The sequence below is a fragment of the Bos indicus genome, chromosome 5 (assembly GCF_029378745.1).
Source record: "Bos indicus isolate NIAB-ARS_2022 breed Sahiwal x Tharparkar chromosome 5, NIAB-ARS_B.indTharparkar_mat_pri_1.0, whole genome shotgun sequence".
NCBI classification, from domain to species: domain Eukaryota; kingdom Metazoa; phylum Chordata; class Mammalia; order Artiodactyla; family Bovidae; genus Bos; species Bos indicus.
Genome location: NC_091764.1, coordinates 28,133,021 through 28,155,781, shown reverse-complemented (window position 1 = coordinate 28,155,781; position 22,761 = coordinate 28,133,021). Strand labels below are relative to the sequence as shown.

Here is a 22,761-nt window from a genome sequence, read left to right as displayed (position 1 = left end):
GGTCTAGCAACAGCTGAGAAGGAAAGCAGCAGATGAACAGCTTAAGTTAGAAGTAGAAACTGTCTCGTTTTGGCATTATCTTTGTTCCTCCCTGGACCACCAGCACTTTGGGATTTGAGAGATCAACCTTGGAAAGCTCCTTCCTCACTTGTCCCAGATGGTTACTTTTTCTAAAGCAAATTGAAAAGATTACTCTTGTCATTCATTTTCTAAATCAAGTCTGTCCCAACAGACTCCAAGGAACTTCTCAAATTGCTCCCACCGAGATTTCTAAATTTTTAATATTGTCGGAAATGGGCCACTAGCTAGAACTTGAAAATCCTTTCATTTTATTTATTTTTTTTCCTTTCATTTTAAAATGTCTTTTTTAAGAATTGTATTAGGAAGCAGGCCCCCCAAAATTTATGAAGATGCGTTTAGAATCATAGCTCTCAAATTTACCCTTCCCTGAGGGTCTGTCAGTCTATTCTCTTCCTTCCTTCCTTCCCATCTCCTAGCAGGTCTCAGAAATCCCAACCTGAAAACAAAGACAGGTATATTTTTGAATTAGAATAGTTGTCAGGTCTTCCTCACTCTGGGACAGCCGTTAGCTAAACTGACCTCTGGCTTAAGAGGGTGACCCCTGGTTTACAGTGAAGGGCGTAAGGCCTTCTGGGTTCCCAGGGCTGCACCTACAGCATGTAAGAGCCAGTTGTAATTGCGCATCCTCTTTTTCCCTCCTTTACTTTGGAGGTCAGGACATCTTCATGACCGAAGAACAGAAGAAGTACTACAATGCCATGAAAAAGCTGGGCTCAAAGAAACCACAGAAGCCCATCCCCCGCCCTCTGGTGAGTTCACTGTACCGGCCCAGGGCAGGTGAGACTCCGTATGAAGAAAGACACGGCGGAGTTACTGCAGAGAAGGGAGGGGGCAAATGAGGGGCGGCCTGTGCCCTCTAGTCCGCCCCTCGCTGTCCATCCACAGGATCTAAGGAAGGGAATTTCCTGGCGGTCCAGTAGTTAGGACTCTGTGCTTTCACCTTCAAGGGCACGGGTTCAGTCCCTGGTCAGGAAACTAAGACCCTGTCATGTGGAGTGGCCAAAAACGAAAAGATCTGAGGAAGAAGGGAGGATGGGTTATGGTATGGGGTGACCTTTGCATTTGCACCCAGCCTTTTCTCGGAGCCTTCCTTGGGTGGCAACAGAGAATCGACACGTTGACCACATTGGCTCTTGCCTTGGTAGAGAGATGTTTGTTTTAAGAGACCACCTAAAAATTAACAGCAGAATGTGCAGTGAAAGCTGATCTCTTTCCTATAAGTACAAGATAGGATTTGGTCATTATTTTCTCCATGCTCTCCTTAACAAGTAAGTCTTTGCAGGGATGTGCCTGAAAGTGAAAATAATTTGTGAGAGCAGGAGAAGGTGAAACTAGGGAAGTCAGATGGCCTGATTTCCTCCCTTGAACGGAGCCTTTTGTAAAACAGACTTGGGGACAGGGATTCTGCATGGCCCTTGTGTTGGGGATTGTCCTCTTGCTTCAAAGTAGGAGATGCTATGTTCCTGAAGCCGTACACCCTGCTAGGTGGGATGTGACCCCCAAAAGCCAGGCTCAAAGTTCCATCTTCTGTAACTTTTATTTAAAGTAACTTTTTATTTAAAATAAAAATTTAAAAACCTACAGCAGAACTCTTAAAAGCGTACCTGACAACCTAATTTGTAAAAATAAAAGTGGGGCTATTTTGTTTGAGTCAAGAAGGGGAGTCCCAGTTTTGGGCCAGTCTTCTGAGAAGAGCAAAAAACAAGAATGGATGTCTGAGAGCCTTTTCCTGACTTAGCCCCACATACCCTATTCCTGGCGACCTCCTCTCCCCAATTTCTGAGGGCGAGGAAAGCCCTTCCTCACTGCAGAACAGTTTGAAAACCACCAAGTTAAGTAATCCTAAGAAGAAGCATATGCTTAAGTGCCTAGGTGCCCCAAAAAATCAGGGAGCTCTTAAGAAAGAGAACGTTTTCTATTATTTCTTTGATGTTAGTTTCCACAGTGTGATAGAAGTGTGGCCAAAGGGAATGGAAGAGGGCTGACATTTCTAAAGCTCTGTTCAGTACTTTGTACATGGGAGCCTGCGTGTGTTTTCTCCCCCACTAACAGAAATGCTCAGTGTGGTAGGAAGTGTTAATAGTTATTCCACAAATAGTTACACATCTCCTACTGTGTACCAAGCACTATGCAAACAGTGATCAAATTTAGACACCACCATCACGGAGCTTACAGTATAGTGGGGCTACAGATAATAAATAAGTAACCAACAGTAATTATAAAATGTGGAATGTTGTGAGAAAAAAAAAATGCACTGAAGGACCATGATAGAAAATAATGGAAGCCTGGCGTGGAGGATCTCTTCCAACAGAGTTGGGTCTATTTGAGCGGATGAAAAGGAGTCAGAATCCCAGGGAACAAGATCCTGGAAAAGCAAATGAGGCCTTAAAAGTGGGAAATATTAGTGTGGCCAGGTGGTGATAACTAGAGGTGGGGGGTGTGAGGTGAGCAAGACCAGACTGTGGTAGGCACTTTTAAACCAGGTTAACCAGAGGAATTTTGTTGCAAGCCTGATGGGAAACCGGTGAGAGGTTTTAAGTAGGAGAGTGATGTGATCCATTTCTGTTTTTAAGTAATCGACACTTGCCACTGCGTGGAGACTGTGTTGGATAAGGGCAAGAGAATAAGCGGGAAGACCAATCAGGAGACCCTTCTAGAGGTCCAGAGGGAAGACTGTGGTGGCTTAGGCTAGAGTAGGGCAACAGGAATGGAATGAAGTGGGTGAATTCAAGGAAGAATCAACAGGGTCTGCAGTGCATTGAATGAGGGATGAGGGAAAGGGAAGAGCAAGAATGACCCTTAGATTTCTGGCTTAGATACTGGATGAATAATCGCAGTGAGAAAGGAGCAGGTTGGGGGATGGTGGGAGAAAGGACTTGTTGAGCTCAAGATGCTTATGCAGTGCCAAGCAAACAGCCCAGGAGTTCGGAGGAAAGCTACAAGCTGGACGAGAAAACGCTTGGGAAACTAAGTGTAGAGGTAATGTGTGAGCAGTAGGAAAAGATGGCACGTGAGCTCTCCAGGGAAGGAAGAAGAGATGAAGGGAGAGCAGAAATGGCCGGCAAATGAGACCAAAAAGGGACAGCTGGAGACGCAGGAAGGCACACGGAAGCATGTGATGGCATAAAGAAAAGAGTGGTGATTTCAAAGAGCTCTTGATGAGGGAACGTTGACAGTAGTCTTTGTCCATTTCCTGCTGCCAGCCAGCACTGCAACCGAGAAAACAGAGAGAACTTGGATTCACAGGGAGGCAGCTCCCACAGTCTGCTGGGGAAGGTTTTCAAGAAGCCTTTTCTGTCTTTCCTCCCTCCCCACCCAGAACAAAATCCAAGGGATCGTCTTTGATTTTGTCACTCAACAAGCCTTCGACATTGTTATCATGATGCTCATTTGCCTTAACATGGTGACGATGATGGTGGAGACAGATACTCAGAGCAAGCAGATGGAGAACATCCTCTACTGGATCAACCTGGTCTTCGTCATCTTCTTCACCTGTGAGTGTGTGCTCAAAATGTTTGCCTTGCGGCACTACTACTTCACCATTGGCTGGAACATCTTCGACTTCGTGGTGGTCATCCTCTCCATTGTGGGTGAGTGGGGCAGGAGGGGCAGGGGAGGGGACCCGGCTGACCCTGAGGATGGGATTCCTGGGAGTGCAGCGAATGACATGCGGCCGAGGGGCCCGCAGGGTTACCCCCACGGTGCCCTCAGTCATCTTGTGGGGCTGCCCACAGCGCTGACATGGATCAGCGAGTGTCTGTGAATGTTCACGGTAGTCTTGGATTCCAAATTCTGTGGTTGAAGAGGGGGAAACGATTAGATTTGGTTCTTGCTTTCAAAGAGTTTACATTCTAACAGGGAAAAAAAAAATTGTATTTTAAAATCTATCAGTAGCAGTGTAACGTGAAAAAAGCCCTGGTAAGAGATTGTTACATTGGATGTTAATGAGAATTCTGGTGATGGTGGCTGTGTCAACACTTCGGCTGTTGCCAACACTCATTTACTACAATTTTATGGTGCTGAGTAGTTTGAGAGTTTCTTCACTTGTGTTATCTCATTATGACAGCCCAGGAATCAAGGTATTTTATTATCTTTGCTGTGAAGATGTCCAGAGTCACTCAACTCAGAGGTGGCAGAGACAGAATTCAAAAGTTGGTTTTTAACAGTGACTTTGTGGCATTTGTTTTAACCAACAAAGGGCCTGGAAGGGCTGGTGTCCTGGCAGGCAGTGGAAATGCTGTCCTATTGACCACCCTCCTCAAAATTTCCCTGCCTTCCTCACAGGCTTCTCAAATGATGCCACACTGCCTTGGTCCCAGGTGGGTGTAACTCGAGCCAGAGTGCCCGAGACAGGGAACCGGTCCCAGAGCTGAGGTGGTGACTGTGGCCACCAGAAGGCAACTGTCCTCCCACTGTCTAGTCCTGTCCTCCAGAGCACCATGTCCAAAAATGTGTTGTGTAATCTCATGTATTTCTCCTCAAGCAAAGAATCCCATAATGAAACTACTTTGGGCAACACTGTACGTTGCATTTCCCTTCAGAGGGTCACAGGGCACATTAGCCCACAGGAGGCGCTTGGAAGTCTTGGGGTAAAGAATTCTATTTAAAACGCCATCCCACCTTTATCCAATCACAACACCCTGTTTTCAAGTAATAATAATGTTTCTCAGACTTCAATGGAATATACTCTGTGCCAGTCATCATTCTAAGCGCTTTACATGTTTTAATTCATGCAGTCATCAAACAGCCCTGTAAATATCCTAAGGAGCCAAGGCACAGAGCAGTTACTGAGACACGCAGCTGATGAGCAAGCAAGCCCGGCCCTGGCCTCAGCTCCACACCCGAAACCTCCCACCAAACACACTTTGGATGATGCTGCCCTTGACCACTGTTCTTGAACTTTTTCTGCCCGCCCATCACTGAGTGGGATGGAAAACCCACAGATCAAACCATGCCCCCTATTTTCAGATGGTACTTGAAAAGAAGTAGGAAGAAGTATTTCTCTTGATGCTTGGGATTTTTTTTTAATATCATTAATTTGTTCAGAAACAAAAGTGTAGGAAAAAATCTTTTTAAATTAAGAGGCGTTGGGGTAAAACTTACCCTGGCACCCCCTAGAAAGTGAAAAATGAAAGTTTTAGTCACTCAATTGTGTCCGACTCTTTGCGACCCATTGTAGCCTACCAGGCTCCTCTGTCCATGGGATTCTCCAGGCAGGAATACTGGAGTGGGTAGCCATCCCGTTCTCCAGGGGATCTTCCCGACCCAGGGATTGAACCAGGTCTCCTGTGTTGCAGGCAGACTCTTTACCGTCTGATCCACCAGGGAAGCCCAGCACTGGGTCTTGTAGGCACCTCCTAGAGAACCTCTTAAAAGTTGACTCCACTGCCTCGATAGCTGCCTGCCTATCTCTCCCCACTTTTCTCTGGCACAATAAAACATTGGTCCTACAAAACCTTACTCAGGCATCGTCTTCTCTCTGAAGCCTCCTCTCCATCATATATGGAACACAGACATCACCTGCATTATGCTGGTTATGACTTAATTGAGAGGTAAACAGAGGAGAGCTGAGAAAGTCCTCTTGGGTGCCAGCTGAGGTAGATTTTCTTGAAAGTTCAAATGCCTCCCGAGATTCTAGCTCCAGACAAGACCCCAGCACGTTGTCTGCCTAGTCTGCACTTCCAGCACCTTGTCCCTTCTGAGAGTTAAGACTCTTTCCTAGCATAAAACCTTCAACTAACTCTTCTGCAGTTCCCTGCCCCCGTGTTTATGAGTCCCCAGGATTGGGGGATATTTCTTTCTTTAAATGAAGCTCACACTATCCCATGGGGGGGCTCTAAAGCAGGAGAGGACACTGGAGGAAGAGCACATGGTGTCACTGCCGCCCTTCTTTGTCACTTCCCAGCCGTTTCATTGCCTCTTCCTTCCACGACCCTCCCATTTTCGCTTTGTAGTTTTAAAGGCAAGTGGTCTGGTGGAGGTGGGCCCCTGGAGGAATGTGAACAGAAACAGGCCCTTTGATATGTGTGTTTTGCCCCCTACTTTCATATCCTATTAATGCCTTGACATTTTTATCTGCTGATACTGGTTTCTGATTTATGACTTTAAACACAAAATCTAGAAGCTGTGCGTTAAAAACCACTCCTGAGAAGTCCCTTTAGTTTGCAGGCTAGTTTGGTGGGATAGGGACATGGGGCCATGAGAAACCAAAAATGTCTTTCTAGAGCCAGGAAGAAAATGCCCTGAGAATTGGTGACCTTAGCAGACTAAGATTTTGCAACCACAGGGTGGAGCCAGGACTTCTCATTCACTGTTTGTGAATGTGGCAATTTGACAGCATTTTGGAGAAGAATCCATAACATCTCAGGAAGTTATGCACAGACAAATCTGAAAAAAAAAAACAAAACCCAAATTTAATACCAAAGATCAATCTCAGAAACATAATATTAGGTTTCAAAAGCAAATTAGAGATCTAGAAGAAAAAAAAATTTAAGGGAAATTAGAGATCTAGAAAGATAGATACAGTATAATTCCTTAAACCTTGTAGGCTGCTACCTATATTTTTCATACATAGCAAAATTATGAAGACACTGAGATGATGCATGCCATCTACAGGATAGTGGGTGCTTCTGGAGGTGATGAGTGGAAGCAGATGTGGTCTCTGGGTGCTGTTGTTTTCTCTGCTTTTCTATATGTTTGAAACATGTGATTTTCTTTTGAGAAAATTTTTTTTATTATGAGAGTTCAGATTGACTAGTAAGGCACTCACTCTATAAAGTCCTTTGAAGTTAAGGGTTCCATAGTGCCAGATGACATAAGTAAAGAGAAAGGGCATTTCCAATCTCAGTAACCTATCTCCCGTTCCCCTTCTTAGGAATGTTCCTGGCTGATATCATTGAGAAATACTTTGTCTCCCCAACCCTGTTCCGAGTCATCCGATTGGCCCGTATTGGGCGCATCCTGCGTCTGATCAAAGGCGCAAAGGGAATTCGTACCCTGCTCTTTGCCTTAATGATGTCCTTGCCTGCTCTGTTCAACATCGGCCTTCTGCTCTTCCTGGTCATGTTCATCTTCTCCATCTTTGGGATGTCTAATTTTGCATACGTGAAGCACGAGGCTGGCATTGATGACATGTTCAACTTTGAGACCTTCGGCAACAGCATGATCTGCCTCTTTCAGATCACCACGTCGGCTGGTTGGGACGGCCTCCTGCTGCCCATCCTAAACCGCCCCCCTGACTGCAATTTGGATAAGGAACACCCAGGGAGTGGCTTTAAAGGAGACTGCGGGAACCCTTCAGTGGGCATCTTCTTCTTTGTGAGCTACATCATCATCTCCTTCCTGATTGTGGTGAACATGTACATTGCCATCATCTTGGAAAACTTCAGCGTAGCCACAGAGGAAAGCGCAGACCCTCTGAGCGAGGACGACTTTGAGACCTTCTATGAGATCTGGGAGAAGTTCGACCCCGATGCCACCCAGTTCATCGAGTACTGTAAGCTGGCAGACTTTGCAGATGCCCTGGAGCATCCCCTCCGCGTGCCCAAGCCCAACACCATTGAGCTCATCGCCATGGATCTGCCAATGGTCAGCGGGGATCGCATCCACTGCTTGGACATCCTTTTTGCCTTCACCAAGCGGGTCCTGGGAGATAGTGGGGAGTTGGACATCCTTCGGCAACAGATGGAGGAGAGGTTCGTGGCATCCAATCCTTCCAAAGTGTCTTATGAGCCAATCACGACCACGCTGCGGCGCAAGCAGGAGGAGGTATCAGCAGTGGTCCTGCAGCGTGCCTACCGGGGACATTTAGCCAGGCGGGGCTTCATCTGCAAAAAGACAACTTCCAATAAGCTGGAGAATGGAGGCACACACCGGGAGAAAAAAGAGAGCACCCCATCCACAGCCTCCCTCCCCTCCTATGACAGTGTGACTAAACCCGAGAAAGAGAAACAGCAACGGGCGGAGGAAGGACGAAGGGAAAGAGCCAAAAGACAAAAAGAGGTCAGAGAATCCAAGTGTTAGAGGAAAGCAAAAATTCAACATTGTACAGACTTAAAACTTGCAAGTGAAAGATTGTTTACAAACTTCTGAATATTATCAATGCAGAACAGCTGTGGAGACACTTTATCCCGAAGATCTATACCAAACGTAGTCTGCTTACCACGTACCACGGTTGCATCTTGAGCAGTGACCTGCCAAGGGCAAAGGACCCTGCTCCCTGGACTCACAGATTTTCTAATGCTTGGGCAGGTGGTTACTGCATGTTCCACATCAGTCAATGCAACTTAGGACAAAACTAACAGGATACATAAAACAGAGGTCAGGCTGCCGGGACCAGTGTATTTCCGTTGCAGCCAGATGGATTTTTTTTGTTTGTTTTTTATTTTGTTGATTCTCAGAAGCAGAAAGCATCACTTTAAAAGTTTGTTTGTTCATGCAAACTCTATTTGCATTCTTACATTAGTTAAGCTAAGCAGCAAAAAGGAAAAACACACACACTCACATTTAGCCCATGTCATTTACTTGTCAGTTTCTTTGACATAATGCCGCATCTTCTCCACATGGGCTTCACGTGGTTTGGAGATGGGTGGGGGAAAACAATCAGGTTTCTTCAGGCTGAGGAGGACTTGCTCAGGCCGATTCCAAACATTGTGTTCGTTCAATGCGTAGAAATGATTTGCATGATGGCATGCCGTGATCAGGAGTCATGCATGAGAACCATACACCACAGGACACTACTAACCCTCTCCCCTGCACTGGGTCAGCCTTTGGACAGGACCCAGCCCTGCACCGTTCACTGTATTTGGAGAAAAAATGGTAAGCATTCCATGCCCGCTGCAATTCTTTCTGAATTCTTAGAAGTCTTTCATACACCTTCTGGGTAGGGAAACATAACCAACCAATTGACCACCACCACCACCAACAACAAAAAAAAACAAACCCAGTCCAACAAGCAGATGGATCCGTTGTGTGTGTATGTTTAACAGACATCTCTAACATACAGCCATTGTTGCACATTTTGAAAGATGAACTCTTTAATGCTGCTCTGTGTCCCATACGTGGGGAAACTTTGATCTCGAATGGCTTGTATTAATGTCACTGTAAAACCAAATCTTAGGGCTAAAAACAAAAATCAAAAAAATTTTTTTCATTTATATCTTGCAATATTTATGATGATTGTTTAGCCTTCATACTGGAGAACTGACACTTTTGGGGGGTAGAGATAAAAGTGCTATTCAGAGTAGCATGTTATCTCTAGAAGGTCATTTGGGGAACTTAAAACAACCTTTCGTTGGGGGTAAAGGGGTGCTCACTTCATCCGTATCATGTCCTCTGCATTGTGGCTTTCTCCGGGCTGGGGTCCACATGGAGGGGGTTTAGATATTCCGAACGGGCCTCTCTCTTCTATGGAGTGGTTGTCACAAGCTCAGTTGCTGCACAGTTCCTCTTGCCCGCATCACATTCTTGCACCATGCAGGGCTTCCTTTACCCACAGAGGTGAGTGAGGGCAGCAGCGCTGAGCTATGGCTGTGGTTTCTTTCATTTCTTATTAGAATCGATGATCACTGGTGGGACCTCAGGAGAGATGGAGCCGCCTCTGAACCCAGCCCACTTGATTTCTTTATTGCACTGGTTCTCATGAGAAAGCGATTTAATATGAATCCTTAAGAACTTCCAGCTTCCCCAGCACATTCCCTTTCAGCCAGTTTCGCCATCTGCTTAGCGACCTGCACATTGTCATTGGAGGGTGGCTTTGGCGGGGAGCGTCATAGCTTCTGTTCTATCTCCCACTTTCAGGAAGAGAGTTCTTAGTCCAGGGGTTTCTCATCCGATGACTAGATTTCAGAGCTAAGATGCTGCAGGTGAATGTGTCAGGAAGTCGATTCAAAGAATGAGGAGAGACTTCAGCATGCAAACCAAATCAAAATGAATTCTTCCTGAACCATACGGTAGAGGGGAAAAAACAACCCATAGTCAGACACACCAATCGGCCTTGCAGTAGGAGCACTTTGGATGTAATTTCGCAGTCCACCTGACTAGTTTTGCATAGAACAAACCACAGCCAGTCAGTAAGCAGAGCTTCCTGTCTTGCTGGACCGTTAGAAACTCTGTCCAGTTCTCAGAAGCCTGCTTCTGCGACGTCATCCGTAGAACTTTTTGTACTACACCCGATTCCAGGTTGGGAAGGCATTCTCTTCAGTGACCCTGCTAACTGCTAGGATGAATGTATAGTAACATGTACAGGCTACATCGTAAACAGCACAAAACAGAAGCTGACGTGTGGTTATTCTTTTTAAGAGAATTATAAATACTGTAATATATCATTTTATTTTATTGGCATGCCTTTTTGTAAATACAAAGTATTAACTTATTAAATAGGAAATGGCTTCTGGCTTATGCCATTGTCATGTTTATTTTTATTTTTTATACTTTTCTTTCTTCTTAGAATTTAGATGCTGTCAGCCAATGTACATCCCCAAACCAGACAGACAGACAAAAAATTTTTTATTGCTAATGGTCTTTTCCAAAACAACAAAAAAATATATATATTTTTGTTCCAATGTGCAATAAATTCTAACCACTTCTATGCAAGATTTGGCTAAACTTCATAATTGTTCTTGTTCTTAGGTCTTGAGATGGGCCACAGAGCTATAAGATCCCGCTCCGTCCTCCAAGTGCTCGTGCTAGTGATGTCATTAAGCTACTAGAGCATATTAATGAGATTTTTTGAGCTCTGACCTTTTTTCCTCCCCCAGGCCCTGCTCTCCCCACCCAGCAGGCTGTCTCCTCAGTGACACACACAGGCCTTGGTATCTGACACCCATCAGCCAGCTTCATAGGGAAGAAGCCACCTCCACTCTATTTGAAGTTTCACTTTTTTTGTTGTTTGTTTCTAAAAACTTTTCCCACCTTCTTTCTCCCCACCTGATGGCCCTCCACCCACCCACTCGTTCACGCACTCTCGCACTCACCCGCCCTGCTCCACACTTCTTTGGTAGTAAGTGACACCATCACCAGCAGTTTACACCCGCAGTTAACAGGCATTGAACTGAAAGAGTCATGAAGGCGTTCTCGCACGTCTTCACCCAGTGGATAAGTGGCAACGCTTTGCCAAATATTAACAAAGCCAATCAAAAAGCAGCAGCAGCCACAGTATCACTGCACATATATATATATAGATATATAAATATGATATAAATATTTATTTTTTGTAGCCAGGTCCTTGGTGCAGTATTTATACTCCAGAATCCACCTTTAAAAAAAGGACAAAAAGCAAAAAGACATGTGTGATGCTGTTAATTTAAAACGCAGAGCCAAAGCCACCGAGCAGCAGCTGACATGGTTGCTGGTTTGTGTGTGAAAAACACTTTCCCCTCTTCTTTTCTTTAACCTCCTTGTTGCTTAGGATGAGGAGACTCCGTCATTTAAAGCCGAGGGCGAGAGCAGGAGACACTTCCCAAGTCAGCTGCCTTGGACCCACCCCTCTGAATGAGCCACTCTTGGCATCAGAAGTTGACTGAGGAGAGATTAACAGAAACTCCCAGTCAAAGCCCCTGGAACAGCGATGCCCAGAGTTCTCTCATTTTTTGCTGCAACCAACGTAAGCTTGTAAAAGACCAATAGTAAAGACTAGTGTATTAGTGAATGCATGGAGGCCAGCACTGCTCTAACCAAGACGTGATGAAAAGTACATCACTTCTATAAGCCAAAAGGAAACAAAATAAAAATGACCCTTTTTACTGTACAAGGGAAGCCTGTCTTGGTGTGCGTTTGTTGCTTGACTCTCCCAATATTTTTAATACCTGGGAAGTGGGACTTTAGCACATTTGGGGAAAGGAGGGGAACGAAAGGGAGAGAAATGGGGATTTCTTGCAAAGTTCTGGCTAAAAAGCCAAGATTGGAGAGAAAAGCAAAGTCCTGATCTCCCCAGGTCCCCACTCACCCACTGCGTGTGGCTTTCCTCCCCCTGCTGGGCCGCTGCTTCCAGGCCCATTGATACCTGTTCCTCACCCCCGGCAGAGCCCCCAGAGATGATGCCAGCCAACCCAGCTGGACTGGCCTTACTCCTGCCTTTTTCACCAGTATTTTAAGAAGACCATTCCAACGCCCCATAGCTCGGGCGAGCACAATGCCCAACAGCCTCCACTCTGCTAGCTACTGCTGGGCCCTGCCCTCCATCTCCCCCACCCACAAACCAGCAGACTCGGCTGGTCTCATTGGCACCACCCCGCCCCGCTTTGGGGACACCCCTCTCTAGGCCACGTCTCCCAGTCCAGGAACACTCAGGAGGATTTTGAAGTGCCCACTCTAGTCCGCTCCAGGAGCTCCGCTCTGGAGAGAGATGGCTGGTAGGTCAGTCCCCATCCTCCCCTCTCGGCCCCCAGCCTCCAGGCCTGCTGTGGAGGTTAGATGGCCACGGTTGTGACTTAGTGACTGAGTCCTGGGCATCTTCTGTAATGATGCCTCTTTCTTTTCTCAGATGTTGCCCAAAGTTTTGCAAAAAGCTTCGTTCATTTTCAGGTACCCCCACCCCCTAAAGAATTGGCTGCAGCTAGCCAGCCAGGGGGGACATCAGGAGAGAAGAGGGAGTCTGGGTGGGGAGGGGCCCAAGTTTTGCCATCTGGGCTGTGGCTCAGCATTGTGCTTTCTTGGATTCCCCTTCCAAGAGCACCAAGATTTCCTGTCAAAACGCTCCTGAGGCACCCCCTGCCCCTGCCCCCCACTGCTGTTTGCTGTACATAGAGGCTAAGTGGGGTGGGGTGGGCGGGTGTGCACGTGTGGTGTGTGTGTGTGTGAAGAATGTATATAGGTAAAGGGGAGCGCGGTCCAGTGGTTCCAGAGAAGGGACAGAACTCCTGTGTTCCATCCCTAGCTCAACCACTGACTCGCTGTGTGGCCTTGGGCAAGTCACTTAACCTCTCTGTGCCTCAGTTTCCCCGTCTGTAAAATGGGGATAATAATACTGACCTACCTCACAGGGGTGTTGTGAGGCTTTAACTAAATGTTTTGTAAAGTGTTTTTTGAGATACAGAGGCAAAGGCACTAGGGAAGGGCAAAGTATTTATTTGGACTTCCGGAAGATGAAATGGTACCATAAATGCTGCTATTCTGAGAGCCATTTTAAACTGCACTGCTCCAACCACCCCCGCTTCTCATCACCAGGACAGCAGGTCGAGAAAATGTCTTTCCTTTCACTTGCTTCTGGGGTTTGTGATTGTTCTAGACACAATTCTTTTACCCTTGCTGTATCTCCTTCCCTCACCCACTCGACTTGTTCCCTGTTCCGTTTATGCGGAAATGGCAGAAGTGCTTGAGAAATGAGAATGTATAAGTGGATTGGAAGTTTATAGTCTGAAATTTCAATTTTACTTTGTACTGTACATCTTTTTACTTTAGAATTTGCAATAAAGGGTTACGTCAATCTTGTTTTCAACTCTCCTCTTGGACTGGCCTGTCATTCTGTCATTACTCGCACACCGGAGCCCCTTGGCCCAGGGGTGCCCACCCAGCAGGACCCCAAGGCATCTGCTGTCCTTCTCCGTGGTGGGAGCACAGTCTGAGTGAAGTTGGTGTGGGGGCTCACCCAGGCTCAGCTCCCTCAGTGGGGCTGGCAGTGCCCCACCCACTCAGGTGGGTAGGGAGAGTTTGGGACTCCAGGGAGAGCTTCAGGAGGCCTTGCCTGAGTGGAGAAAGCAGCTTGGAGACAGCAACCCCTGGAAGTGGGCACAGCAACCCCTGGAAGTGGGCGCAGCTCCAGCAGGGCCTCAGAGTAAACAAGCTCTGCATCTCGTTGTGTCCTTTTGCCCCAGCTCCATTGCTGCTCACAGATCCTTCCCTCTGAGCTCAAACTTTTGGTTCAAAGCAGCTCTGCATTCAAACACCTGACTGTGCCACTTAATAGTTGTGACCATTTCCTTATGTGTAATGTAGATAACACCTTCCTTCTTGGGTTTCTAAAGAGGCTAACAAATAATGTATGTAACTGCTTAGCCTAGGGCCTGGCACACAGTGCTCAATAAATGGTAGCTCTTAGCGGAAGAGTAAGTGCAAGATGAAGGAACTAAAGCTGACGCGAATTGGGAGGGCCCGCCTCCCCTACCCTAGCCCGCAGACTGGCACCTGAGCCCCTCCTCTTCCACTGGCAGCCCCACTGGCTATGCAGTCATTTCCAACCAACAGATAAACTGATCGTTCCCACCTTTACGTGTTTTGTAACTTTTATATGTCAAAAGCGGCACGCCACCAGGTCTGTGCTCCCATTTCACAGCTGGAGTCACAGAGGCAAGGAAGTATGGGGCCCGCCTGCAGCCCAGGCCGCCGGGGACGCCAGCGGCTCTGCAGTCAAGAGTGGCTCCGCTTCCCCACAGCCAGGAGCCCTGGCGGACCGAAGCAGGGGCGGGGTGGGCGGCCGGGGGCTGCCCAGCCGCACCCAGTCGCCATCGCCGCCGGTGATCCACGGAATGAGTAGGATGAGCAGCGCCCCGGCGCCCAGCGCCCCCCCGAAGCCGGTGAGGAAGCCCAGAGCCAGCGGCCCGGCCCAGCCCGCGGGGCTCCGCTGATACGGCCCTTGGGGCAGTCGCTCCACGATCAGCTCCAGCTCGTCCCAGTTGGGCTCGGGGACCGAGGAGCGGCGGGAACGCAGGGCCGGGGCCGGGACGGGGGCAGCGGGGGCGTCGGCGGTGGGTATGTAGCGCTGCCCGAACTTGCGCAGCTGTAGTGTTGCCTGCTGGTGGAGGTTCTTGCCCAGCTCCCGGGCCACGTCTGGGCGGCCGCTGCGCCGCAAGGCCCGGGCCACGCGGTCCCACGACAAGGACGGGGCCTCGGCAGCCAGCCAGGCCGCCAGCCCCTCCCGGCAGCCGTCGGACATGTCGGCAGGCTCGGCCGCCGGCTTCCCCGCTGCCTCGCGCCTCCGCCGCCGTCGGCCTGGCATCGCCGACGTGGGCACAGGCTCGGGCTGCGCCAGCTGGTCCTCCGAAAGCCTGGCCAGCTCAGCCTCGACGTCCGGCTCCGGCGCCTTCAGCAGCGATTGGAAGTGGCCGCACTCCTCCGGGGTTAGCAGCTGGGCCAGGCGGACGGCAGCGTGAGGGCCCATGGCGTCCACTGCCCCCGCCGGAGCCAAAGCCCAGACCCAGAGCGCCAGCGCCAGGGCCCCCGCCGGAGCCCGTGCCGCCATCATCGGGCGGTGACTGCGATCCAGCGACTGTGGGGGGAGGAGCTCCGAATGCCCGCGGGTGGGGGAGGGGCGCCAACATCCAGGGATGGGTGGGAGGAACGAGGTTCCCACATCCAGGGATGAGAAAGGGGTCCTCCAACACAACTTGTAGAAGGAAGATCTCCTAACACCCAGAAACAGGAGTTTCGAGGGGAAGATCTCACAAAACCCCGGGGGCTGAAGTGAGTTTTCAATACCCAGGGATCAGTAGGGGGACTGGAGGCTAGGATCCCGGCCCCTTATATTGAAATGCCCGCTGGAGGCCTCCTGGCTGGCCCATTTCTGTCAAACTTAGTAGGTCTCCAACATCTCTTGTATCCCATTTACCGCCCCTCACCCTCCACCAGAAGCCTTAGACCCCTTACTCTTATTTCCTATATCCAATCAATCCCCAAATTTTCTCATTACCTGCATGCTGTTGCTTCAGTGGTGTCTGATTCTTTGCAACTCCATGGACTGTTACCCACCAGGCTTCTCTGTCCATGGGATTCTCCAAGCAAAAGTACTGGAGTGGTTGTCCTGCCCTCCTCCAGGACATCTTCAAAACCCAGGGGTCGAACCCAAGTCTCTTACATCTACTTTGACCGGCGGGTTCTTTACCACTAGCCAACATGGGAAGCCTTATTACCTACTAAATATGTAGAGACTCTACCCTTTCCTGTCCTCCCGCAGTGCATCCAAACCCTCATGCTCTGTTTGGACACAGTAAGTGATCCTCAAGTCCCCACTCCGCCTCCACACACAGGGACTGAACTCGCTTCCTTTCCCCAAGCAAGCTCAGCTCAGGTGCTTCTTTAGATCTTGGACTGCACTCTCCGCTCTGCCTTAGTCACTGCTCAGCTGACAAGTCCTCTCTGGGATGCCCTCCCTGCCTCCCACCCACACCCTTGGCCCTGTGTCTTCTCTAGGCACCCCCATCTGCTCCCACAGCACCCTATAGCTCTGCCTTCATACTGTCTCCCCCATTTGACTGTGTGTGTGCTGAGTCATGTCCAACTCCTTGTGACCCCGTGGACTGTAGCCCACCAGACTTCTCTGTCCATGGGATCCTCCAGGAAATACTGGAGTGGCTTGACATTTCCTCCTCCACAGGATCGTCCTGACCCACAAATCGAACCCACCTGTCTTGCGTCCCCTGCATTGGCAGGTGGACTCTTTACCGCTGTGCCTGGGAAGCGGCCCCATCTGACTGTAAGGGCTACCTGTTGTCCCTGTAGCAACTAGTGCATAACAGGTGCTCAGGTAAAGATTTGTTGAATTGGTGTGTGAACTCTTCACTTGCAAATCAGTCCTTGTCCACCAGCAACTAACCCCCCTCCCCACCCACCCCCCACAGGCTTCATGGAGGAGCCTCAGCTCTTCAGGGGCATGGAAGAGCCTCCTGGTGCAGCCTTGTGGTCCCATTGTTCCCCTCCCTTCCCCTCACTCTTGCCCTCACTTTATGCTCTTGTAACTATAGTCACAGGTATGGTACAGTTGCCAGCTTCCATAGCTTTGTCAAGCTGAACCCACCCAAACCCGTCCAGGAAGTTGTTCTGACCCAGCGCCAGTACCACCACCACCACGAGTTAGGGTCTTTTCTGGGCATTCTCGAAATAACCTGTGCATCCTCCATCAGGACACTTCCTGGAAATGAATTCGAGGATTTAGTCAACATTTATTCAGTGTCTTCTATGTGCACCAAACACTGTGCCAGATGTGAGAATATAAAAATTTTGATAAGGTCCCTCCTCGAGCAGCTTTATCCAGCTGTATTTTCAAATGATCCATTGTTGAGCTTTTCCCATCCGGTAATGTGGGCTCTCCAGAACTGAGGCTGTACTTAACCACTTCTGTATCCTGAGTGCTGTCTACACAGAGTAGGTGTGCAATAAACCACCTAGAGGGTGAGGGGGGTCTGGACCTCCAAGGGCCAAGAGGGTTGGGGTCGCTGACCCGTAGTTCATTGCGCTGGAGCCCTCACACACAGGAACACCAGTTGTTTCTCTCCAAGCAGAAACTGCTTCATACAATCTGGCCATGGGCAGGCTTTGGCTCCTGAAAGCCCTGGATAGGCTCTAAGCCTGGGCCAGTGGAAGCCAGGGGGCCTGCTTCCCTGTCCCTTCTGCATTTTTGATCATTTTGCTGAGCACATTCAAATCCTCAGAAGTTGTGGGTCCAAACCTCACATGGGCATTTCCATACAGCCTTTTTAACAAGATGTTCCTCGCCAGTTTTTCGTGTCCCAGTTTATGCTGACTTGTCAGAGTCTGGGGATTGGCAGATGGTGGTGGACGAAGGATCCCGTGACCTGAAAGACTAGATCACACTGTGTCCCCACGCTGCCCTCTGTCCCCTTTCCCTCCATCCAAGGATGGAGTACGAATATGATCCTAGCTCTGGCCAAGGGCTGCTGGCCAGCTTCTAAGTGAAACTTCCTCTTCAGCACTCATCTATTCATTCACCCACTCACTCACTCACTTAGCAAACACATAAGCCCTTCTTCATCACTCATGCTTCAGAGGCTGTTAAGTCAGCCCCAACACTGAGCCTCTAGGAGCTCAGAATTGCAGGCAGACCTTCCCGATCAAGAGGTTTCTCCCCCGGTGGCCTCACTTGTGTGCTAGGCACTCACAGTAACAGGAATGGTCATGTTTTGCTGAAGAAACCAACACACCCACAGAGCCACATCTGTGGCACCAGCAGACCTGGAAGCTCAAGCATTTCCCAGAGGGCTCCCCACATCCTGCTGCCCCCAAGAAATCCTCTGGAAACCACGTGTCATCGCTTTAATACTGTGTCATACTTTCTTTTAAAATACAGTCTCTTCTGAGGTAGACAGACCGAACTGCAGAGCGTCATCAAACAGGAGATAAATACATCCATGTACAACACGCATCAACATGAGGTAGAAATGGTTACAGCTGGAGGGGAGGACCCCAACCCCAACGTGGGTAAAGGAAGAAGAGAGCCAGCCTGCCCTCCCCCCATCCCTGCCCCTGGATTCTTTGGTATGCCCCCCCCACATTGCCAGAGCTGGACCTGCCCTTCTCCCACTCGCCCCAGTGCCCTGAGGTAGTGCTAGTAGACTGGGGGCTGTCTCCCTGTGCAAAGCTCCCCAAGGCCAGTAGAGGAGGCGGTGGGGGCCGTGGGCCTCAGTCAGTGAGCTCCCCCCCCAACCCCAAGAGCTGTCTACCTCTTGAAGGGATGGCTGAGATCCCAAACCCCCTCCCCAGTGCCCTCCACCCACCCACCCCCCTTATACATACACACACCTGAGAGAACCTGCTCACTCGCTGCTCCCCCCATGGGCTTTTCACAGCCAAGACCCTGCACCCACTGCTTTTGAGGCACCGTAGCCCTTCAGCCAGCCAGCTCCAAGGAGCAGAAGGAAGGTCAGGGACCAAGGCGGGGAGGGAGAAGAGAAAACAGAGCCGCTTTCCTGTTAGCACTCCTAGGCCAGCACAGACCCTCAGCACCTTGGCACCTGAAACATCCCCTTGGACTTCCTTCCAGCTGGGAGTGGGAGGTGGGAGACACTGGAGGAGCTGTCAAGGTGGTGAGAAACAAGGGAGGCTAGGGTAGTGGGAGAGAGAAGTGGGGTGGTGGCTTGTTTCCCCACCTCTGGACCAAAGGTCAGAGTTGTTAAATGGGCTCCTCAACAGAGTTGGGGGGGGGGGCAAAATACCCCAAAGCCCCATCACAGGAAAGCTGGTGGGAAAAGAATACAGTTCTCACAAGGAAGGGTGCCTAAGCCTGGGCCTCTGGTGGAGAGTTTGGGTGGGACTGAGAATAAAAGTCCAATTTTTATTCAGGGGAACACAGCTGCCCATCTCCTTCACCCTCTCATAGCCCCTGGAGTTCTAGACCTAGGACCCTAAGAGAACAGGAGAGGTAAGAGTCCCCTAAGAACCTTCTCCTGCAATGGACACACACTCACTCACCCCTCCTCAGAGCCTCCCAGCAGACCATGGAGGCTGAGTCTGCAGTGAACTCTGTGCCCAATCAGACCTATGGCCAGACTACCTTCCCTCTGGAGGAAATCTTCTTAGCATAAGTTACAGGAGACCTCTGCCTAGACAGGGACCAGGTGGGATGACCTCTCTGGGGAATTTCCACCCGGCTCACGTTCCCATTTGGGCCCTCTCAGCCTACCCGCTAGGTCTGGGGCAGGCGGTGGGCAAGGGCATCCCAACTCTGGGTAACCAACCCCGCACACAAAACACCCCACTCAGCTGAGGGGTGGGGCCTACAGGAAGAGCAGCAGGAAGGGAGCAAGACCTGCCTCCTTCCAAATGCCGCAACTCAGTCCTCATCACCTCTGCCTACAACCTTGGCCCTGAGGAGGCGGCCCCTGCAATACATTCTGCTTCTGTCCCAAGAAGCGCAGGGGTTGGAGTGTGGCCTCTCGGTCTTCCTCTCCCCTTCCCCTCAGGTCTCACTTTCTGAGTCTTCTGAGAATCTGCTTCCCTAGGGCTGAAGGGGTTGAAGGGCTGGGGGTGGGGGGAACACACACAGGAAAGCAGCCAAAATCTAACATTCTTTCTGAGGTCAGTTTCTTCCTGAGTTGTCAAAAGAAAAACAGCAAATTCTACACATCTTAAAAAAATAAGAGGCCTAAAATATTAAACAAGCTACATTTCTGGAATTTTCCTCCTCAAAAACAACAACAAAACCCCCTTCTTTGGGTGTTTTTCTTTTTTGCTTGACTCCCACAGACCGAAGGTTTCAGCTGGATGAGGGATAAGGGGTGAAGGGAACCCCCTCCTCCTCAGCCCCTTAACCTCCGGATCTTCCGCAAAGGGACACTGCAGTCTTTGAATGTGAGACAGAAGGCAGGGAGAGGGACCAAGACACAGAGAGGCTAGAGAGCAAGGGACAGAAACGGAAGCACTGAAGGTGATGGAGAGACAGGGCGGGGAGCGAGAAGGGTGTATGGTTAGTGACAAAGCGACGGAGAAAGAAAACTACCAGAAGCAGAGAAAGGGAGACGAGGGGAAAGGAGAGGGAGCCATTCAGACAGCGAGGAGACAAAAGGATTGTGGCGAGAGAGCAGGAGTTCCTTAGGCCCCGGGGCCAGTCTTCCGCGGGGCAGAGATGGCGAGCTTCCCGTCCACAATAAATAGGAAAAAACCTGAGTACACAGCGCATATGGCATCTCTCTGCCCAGCACAAGCATTTTCCTTCCCACGGGAAAAAAAAAAAAACAAAAACCACCGGCAGCCCCCTCCACTCCCCCACCCCACACCCCTCACTCCGGCACGCCCCAGCCCGGTGGGGTTAAAGAAGACCCTTCACAAACAGAGGGGCCGGGAGTGGGCGGCAGCTCCCTGGGCCTCCTGGTGTGCCATCAATGTCCGAAACCGTACATTTTGTCCCACTCCACGAACGAGTCCAGGTCCTTGGGTGAGGCCCTAGGGCCCACCTTGGCCAGCGCTGCCTCCATGTCCTTATAGGAGATGGGGCGCTGCAAACCCGGCAGGCCTGCCCCGGCCGCCGCCTGCTGGCACAGCTGCCCCAGCTCGCCCCCAGAGAAGCCCTGGGTGCCCTGCACCAAGGCGGCCAGCTCCCGCTCGCTCAGCGCGCAGCCCTGCTGGGCCAGCGCCCGCTGCAGGATCTGCCCGCGGGCCGGGCCGTCGGGCAGCGTCACGTAGAAGCGGAGAGCGAAGCGCCGGCGGGTTGCCTCGTCCAGAGCCGCGGGCCGCGAAGTGGTGCCCACGACCAGCACGCCGTCGGCTCCCGCACCGCAGCCGCCGTCCAGACAGGCCAGGAGCGGCGCCTGCAGCGCGCCTGCGGCGGCCGTGCCGTCGTCCCGGACTGACAGCAGCGCGTCCAGCTCGCTGATGAGGAGTACCGCGGGCGGGCGGCAGCGCGCAGCCGCGAAGGCGGCCTGAAGGAGGCGCGCGCCTTCGGCAGCGCCCGGCGCGACCAGCGTACCTCCGCGCAGGCGCAGTAGTGTGGCGCCCAGTTGCGTCGCCAGGCAGCGGCCCAGCAGCGCTTTGCCAGCGCCCCGCGGTCCGAAGAGCAGCACGGTCCGCGGCGGACGCGGGCTGCCGGGGTAGGTGGGCGGCCTCAGCAGTGGCCACACCAGCTCCTCCTCCAGCGCCGCCTTGAGCGCGCCCTGGCCCGCCACGTCCGCCCACTGCACCGGCGGTCCGCAGTCCACCATCTTGCTGGTCGCTAGCTCCAGAGCTCCCTGGTCCACACCTTTAGGAGGCTCTCCTGACGGCACCGCGAAGCCCCCGCGGGGAGCCGGCGCCGGGGCCCGCTCTGAAAACTTCTCAAAGGGCTCAAGCTGCGGGCCGTAGACGGGGGAGCCCAGGACTTTGAGAGGGACGCCACCAGCGTACTTGCCTGACGCCTCCTCCGCCGCTCCTGGCGGCTTCACCCGGAACCCATTGCCCCGACACTCGCCGTTGTCCGCGGCGGGGTAGGAGGTGCCGTCGGCCGCCGGGGCTTTGGCGGGCTCGAAGGCGTACTTGCGGTAGCGGCCTTCGGCTCCCTCGTCTGTAGCCTTGCGCTTCAGCGACACCCCGGCCTCCGCTACCCCCTGGAAACCGTAGGAGGCGGGTGACGGCCGGGGTGGGGCGGGCGTGGGCAGAGGCGTGGGCGCCGCCAGACCGGAGGTCAGGTAGGGGGCCGGGGGCGGAGCGGGCGGCGGCGGGAGGGCCCCGTAACCCGGCTGCGCGGCGTAGCCCCCTGCGGGGTAGTTGTACAGAGACCCAGAGGGGCCGTAGCCCGGCGGGGGCGGGGGCTGCAGGAGCGCGGCCGGGGGCGGCGGGGGCAGCGCGGCGCCTGTCTGCGCGCAGTAACCCGGCGCCAGGTACCCTGCTCCGTAGCCCGCCGCGTACTCCGGCGCCGCCGACGGGCCCCCGCACGCGTTGCCGGCGTAGAGGGGTTCAGGCAGGTTTCCGGCTAAAACCGGGGAACCGCCGAGACCCCCGGAGCCGCCCCCACCGCCCGACTTGGTTCCCGGGAGGCCCTCGTGGAGCGAGGCCAAGGGGTAAGGAGTCTCTGGTCCCGGCCAGGGTTCGGGGTCCCCCTTGGCGCCGTTGAGGAAGGCGGCGTCGCCGTAGCCGCCCAGGGTGGGGCGCTCGTAGGGCGAGTCCAGGACCCCCGAGTACTTCTCGGCGTAGCGCTTGAGGAGGTTGGAGGCCGTGAGGGCAGAGATGTCGTCGTGTGCCCAAGCATAGTGGCAGCGCTGGCGACCCCCAGGGGGCAACTCCAACTTGTGGGCCGGCGACGGGGTGGTGGAGGAGACGTCCAGGTGCTGCTCTGGCCACTGGTTGAGGGGCTGGGCGTGTTCCGGTGTCCAGTGCATCTTCGACAGAGCTGCAGGCAAGAGAAGCGGCTAGTGAGATCCTGAAGAGCCTCTAAGGACCCACCGACTGCCAGCCGCAGGCGGACCTTCTTAAACCATAGCTTGGGACAGGCTGGTTTTCCCGCATCCACCCACAGCTTTCCACCCTACCCGGGCCATCTTCAGG

General features: G+C 51.8%; 3 protein-coding genes across 11 annotated transcripts in view; 1 reads left to right on the top strand and 2 right to left on the bottom strand.

Moving 5' to 3' along the window:
* Positions 1-13,521, top strand: part of SCN8A (sodium voltage-gated channel alpha subunit 8) — a 196,904-nt gene extending 183,383 nt beyond the window's left edge. For all 8 annotated transcript variants that reach the window (XM_070789069.1, XM_070789066.1, XM_070789068.1 and 5 more), the window contains 3 exons: positions 726-830; positions 3,401-3,671; positions 6,956-13,521. In XM_070789069.1, the coding sequence (XP_070645170.1) occupies positions 726-830; positions 3,401-3,671; positions 6,956-8,103 (1,524 nt within the window). In that variant the 3' untranslated portion in view covers positions 8,104-13,521. The remainder of the gene's footprint in view (positions 1-725; positions 831-3,400; positions 3,672-6,955) is intronic.
* TMDD1 (transmembrane and death domain 1) lies at positions 13,516-15,259 on the bottom strand. Its single transcript, XM_070789071.1, has one exon. The coding sequence runs from the start codon at positions 15,257-15,259 to the stop codon at positions 14,357-14,359; it is 903 nt and encodes a 300-aa protein (XP_070645172.1). The 3' UTR covers positions 13,516-14,356.
* A 4,549-nt stretch (positions 15,260-19,808) lies between these two features.
* The window catches only part of FIGNL2 (fidgetin like 2), a 28,815-nt gene continuing 25,862 nt past the window's right edge, over positions 19,809-22,761 (bottom strand). For both annotated transcript variants that reach the window (XM_019960529.2, XM_070789061.1), the window contains exon 2: positions 19,809-22,606. In XM_019960529.2, the coding sequence (XP_019816088.2) occupies positions 20,625-22,595 (1,971 nt within the window). In that variant the 5' untranslated portion in view covers positions 22,596-22,606 and the 3' untranslated portion in view covers positions 19,809-20,624. The remainder of the gene's footprint in view (positions 22,607-22,761) is intronic.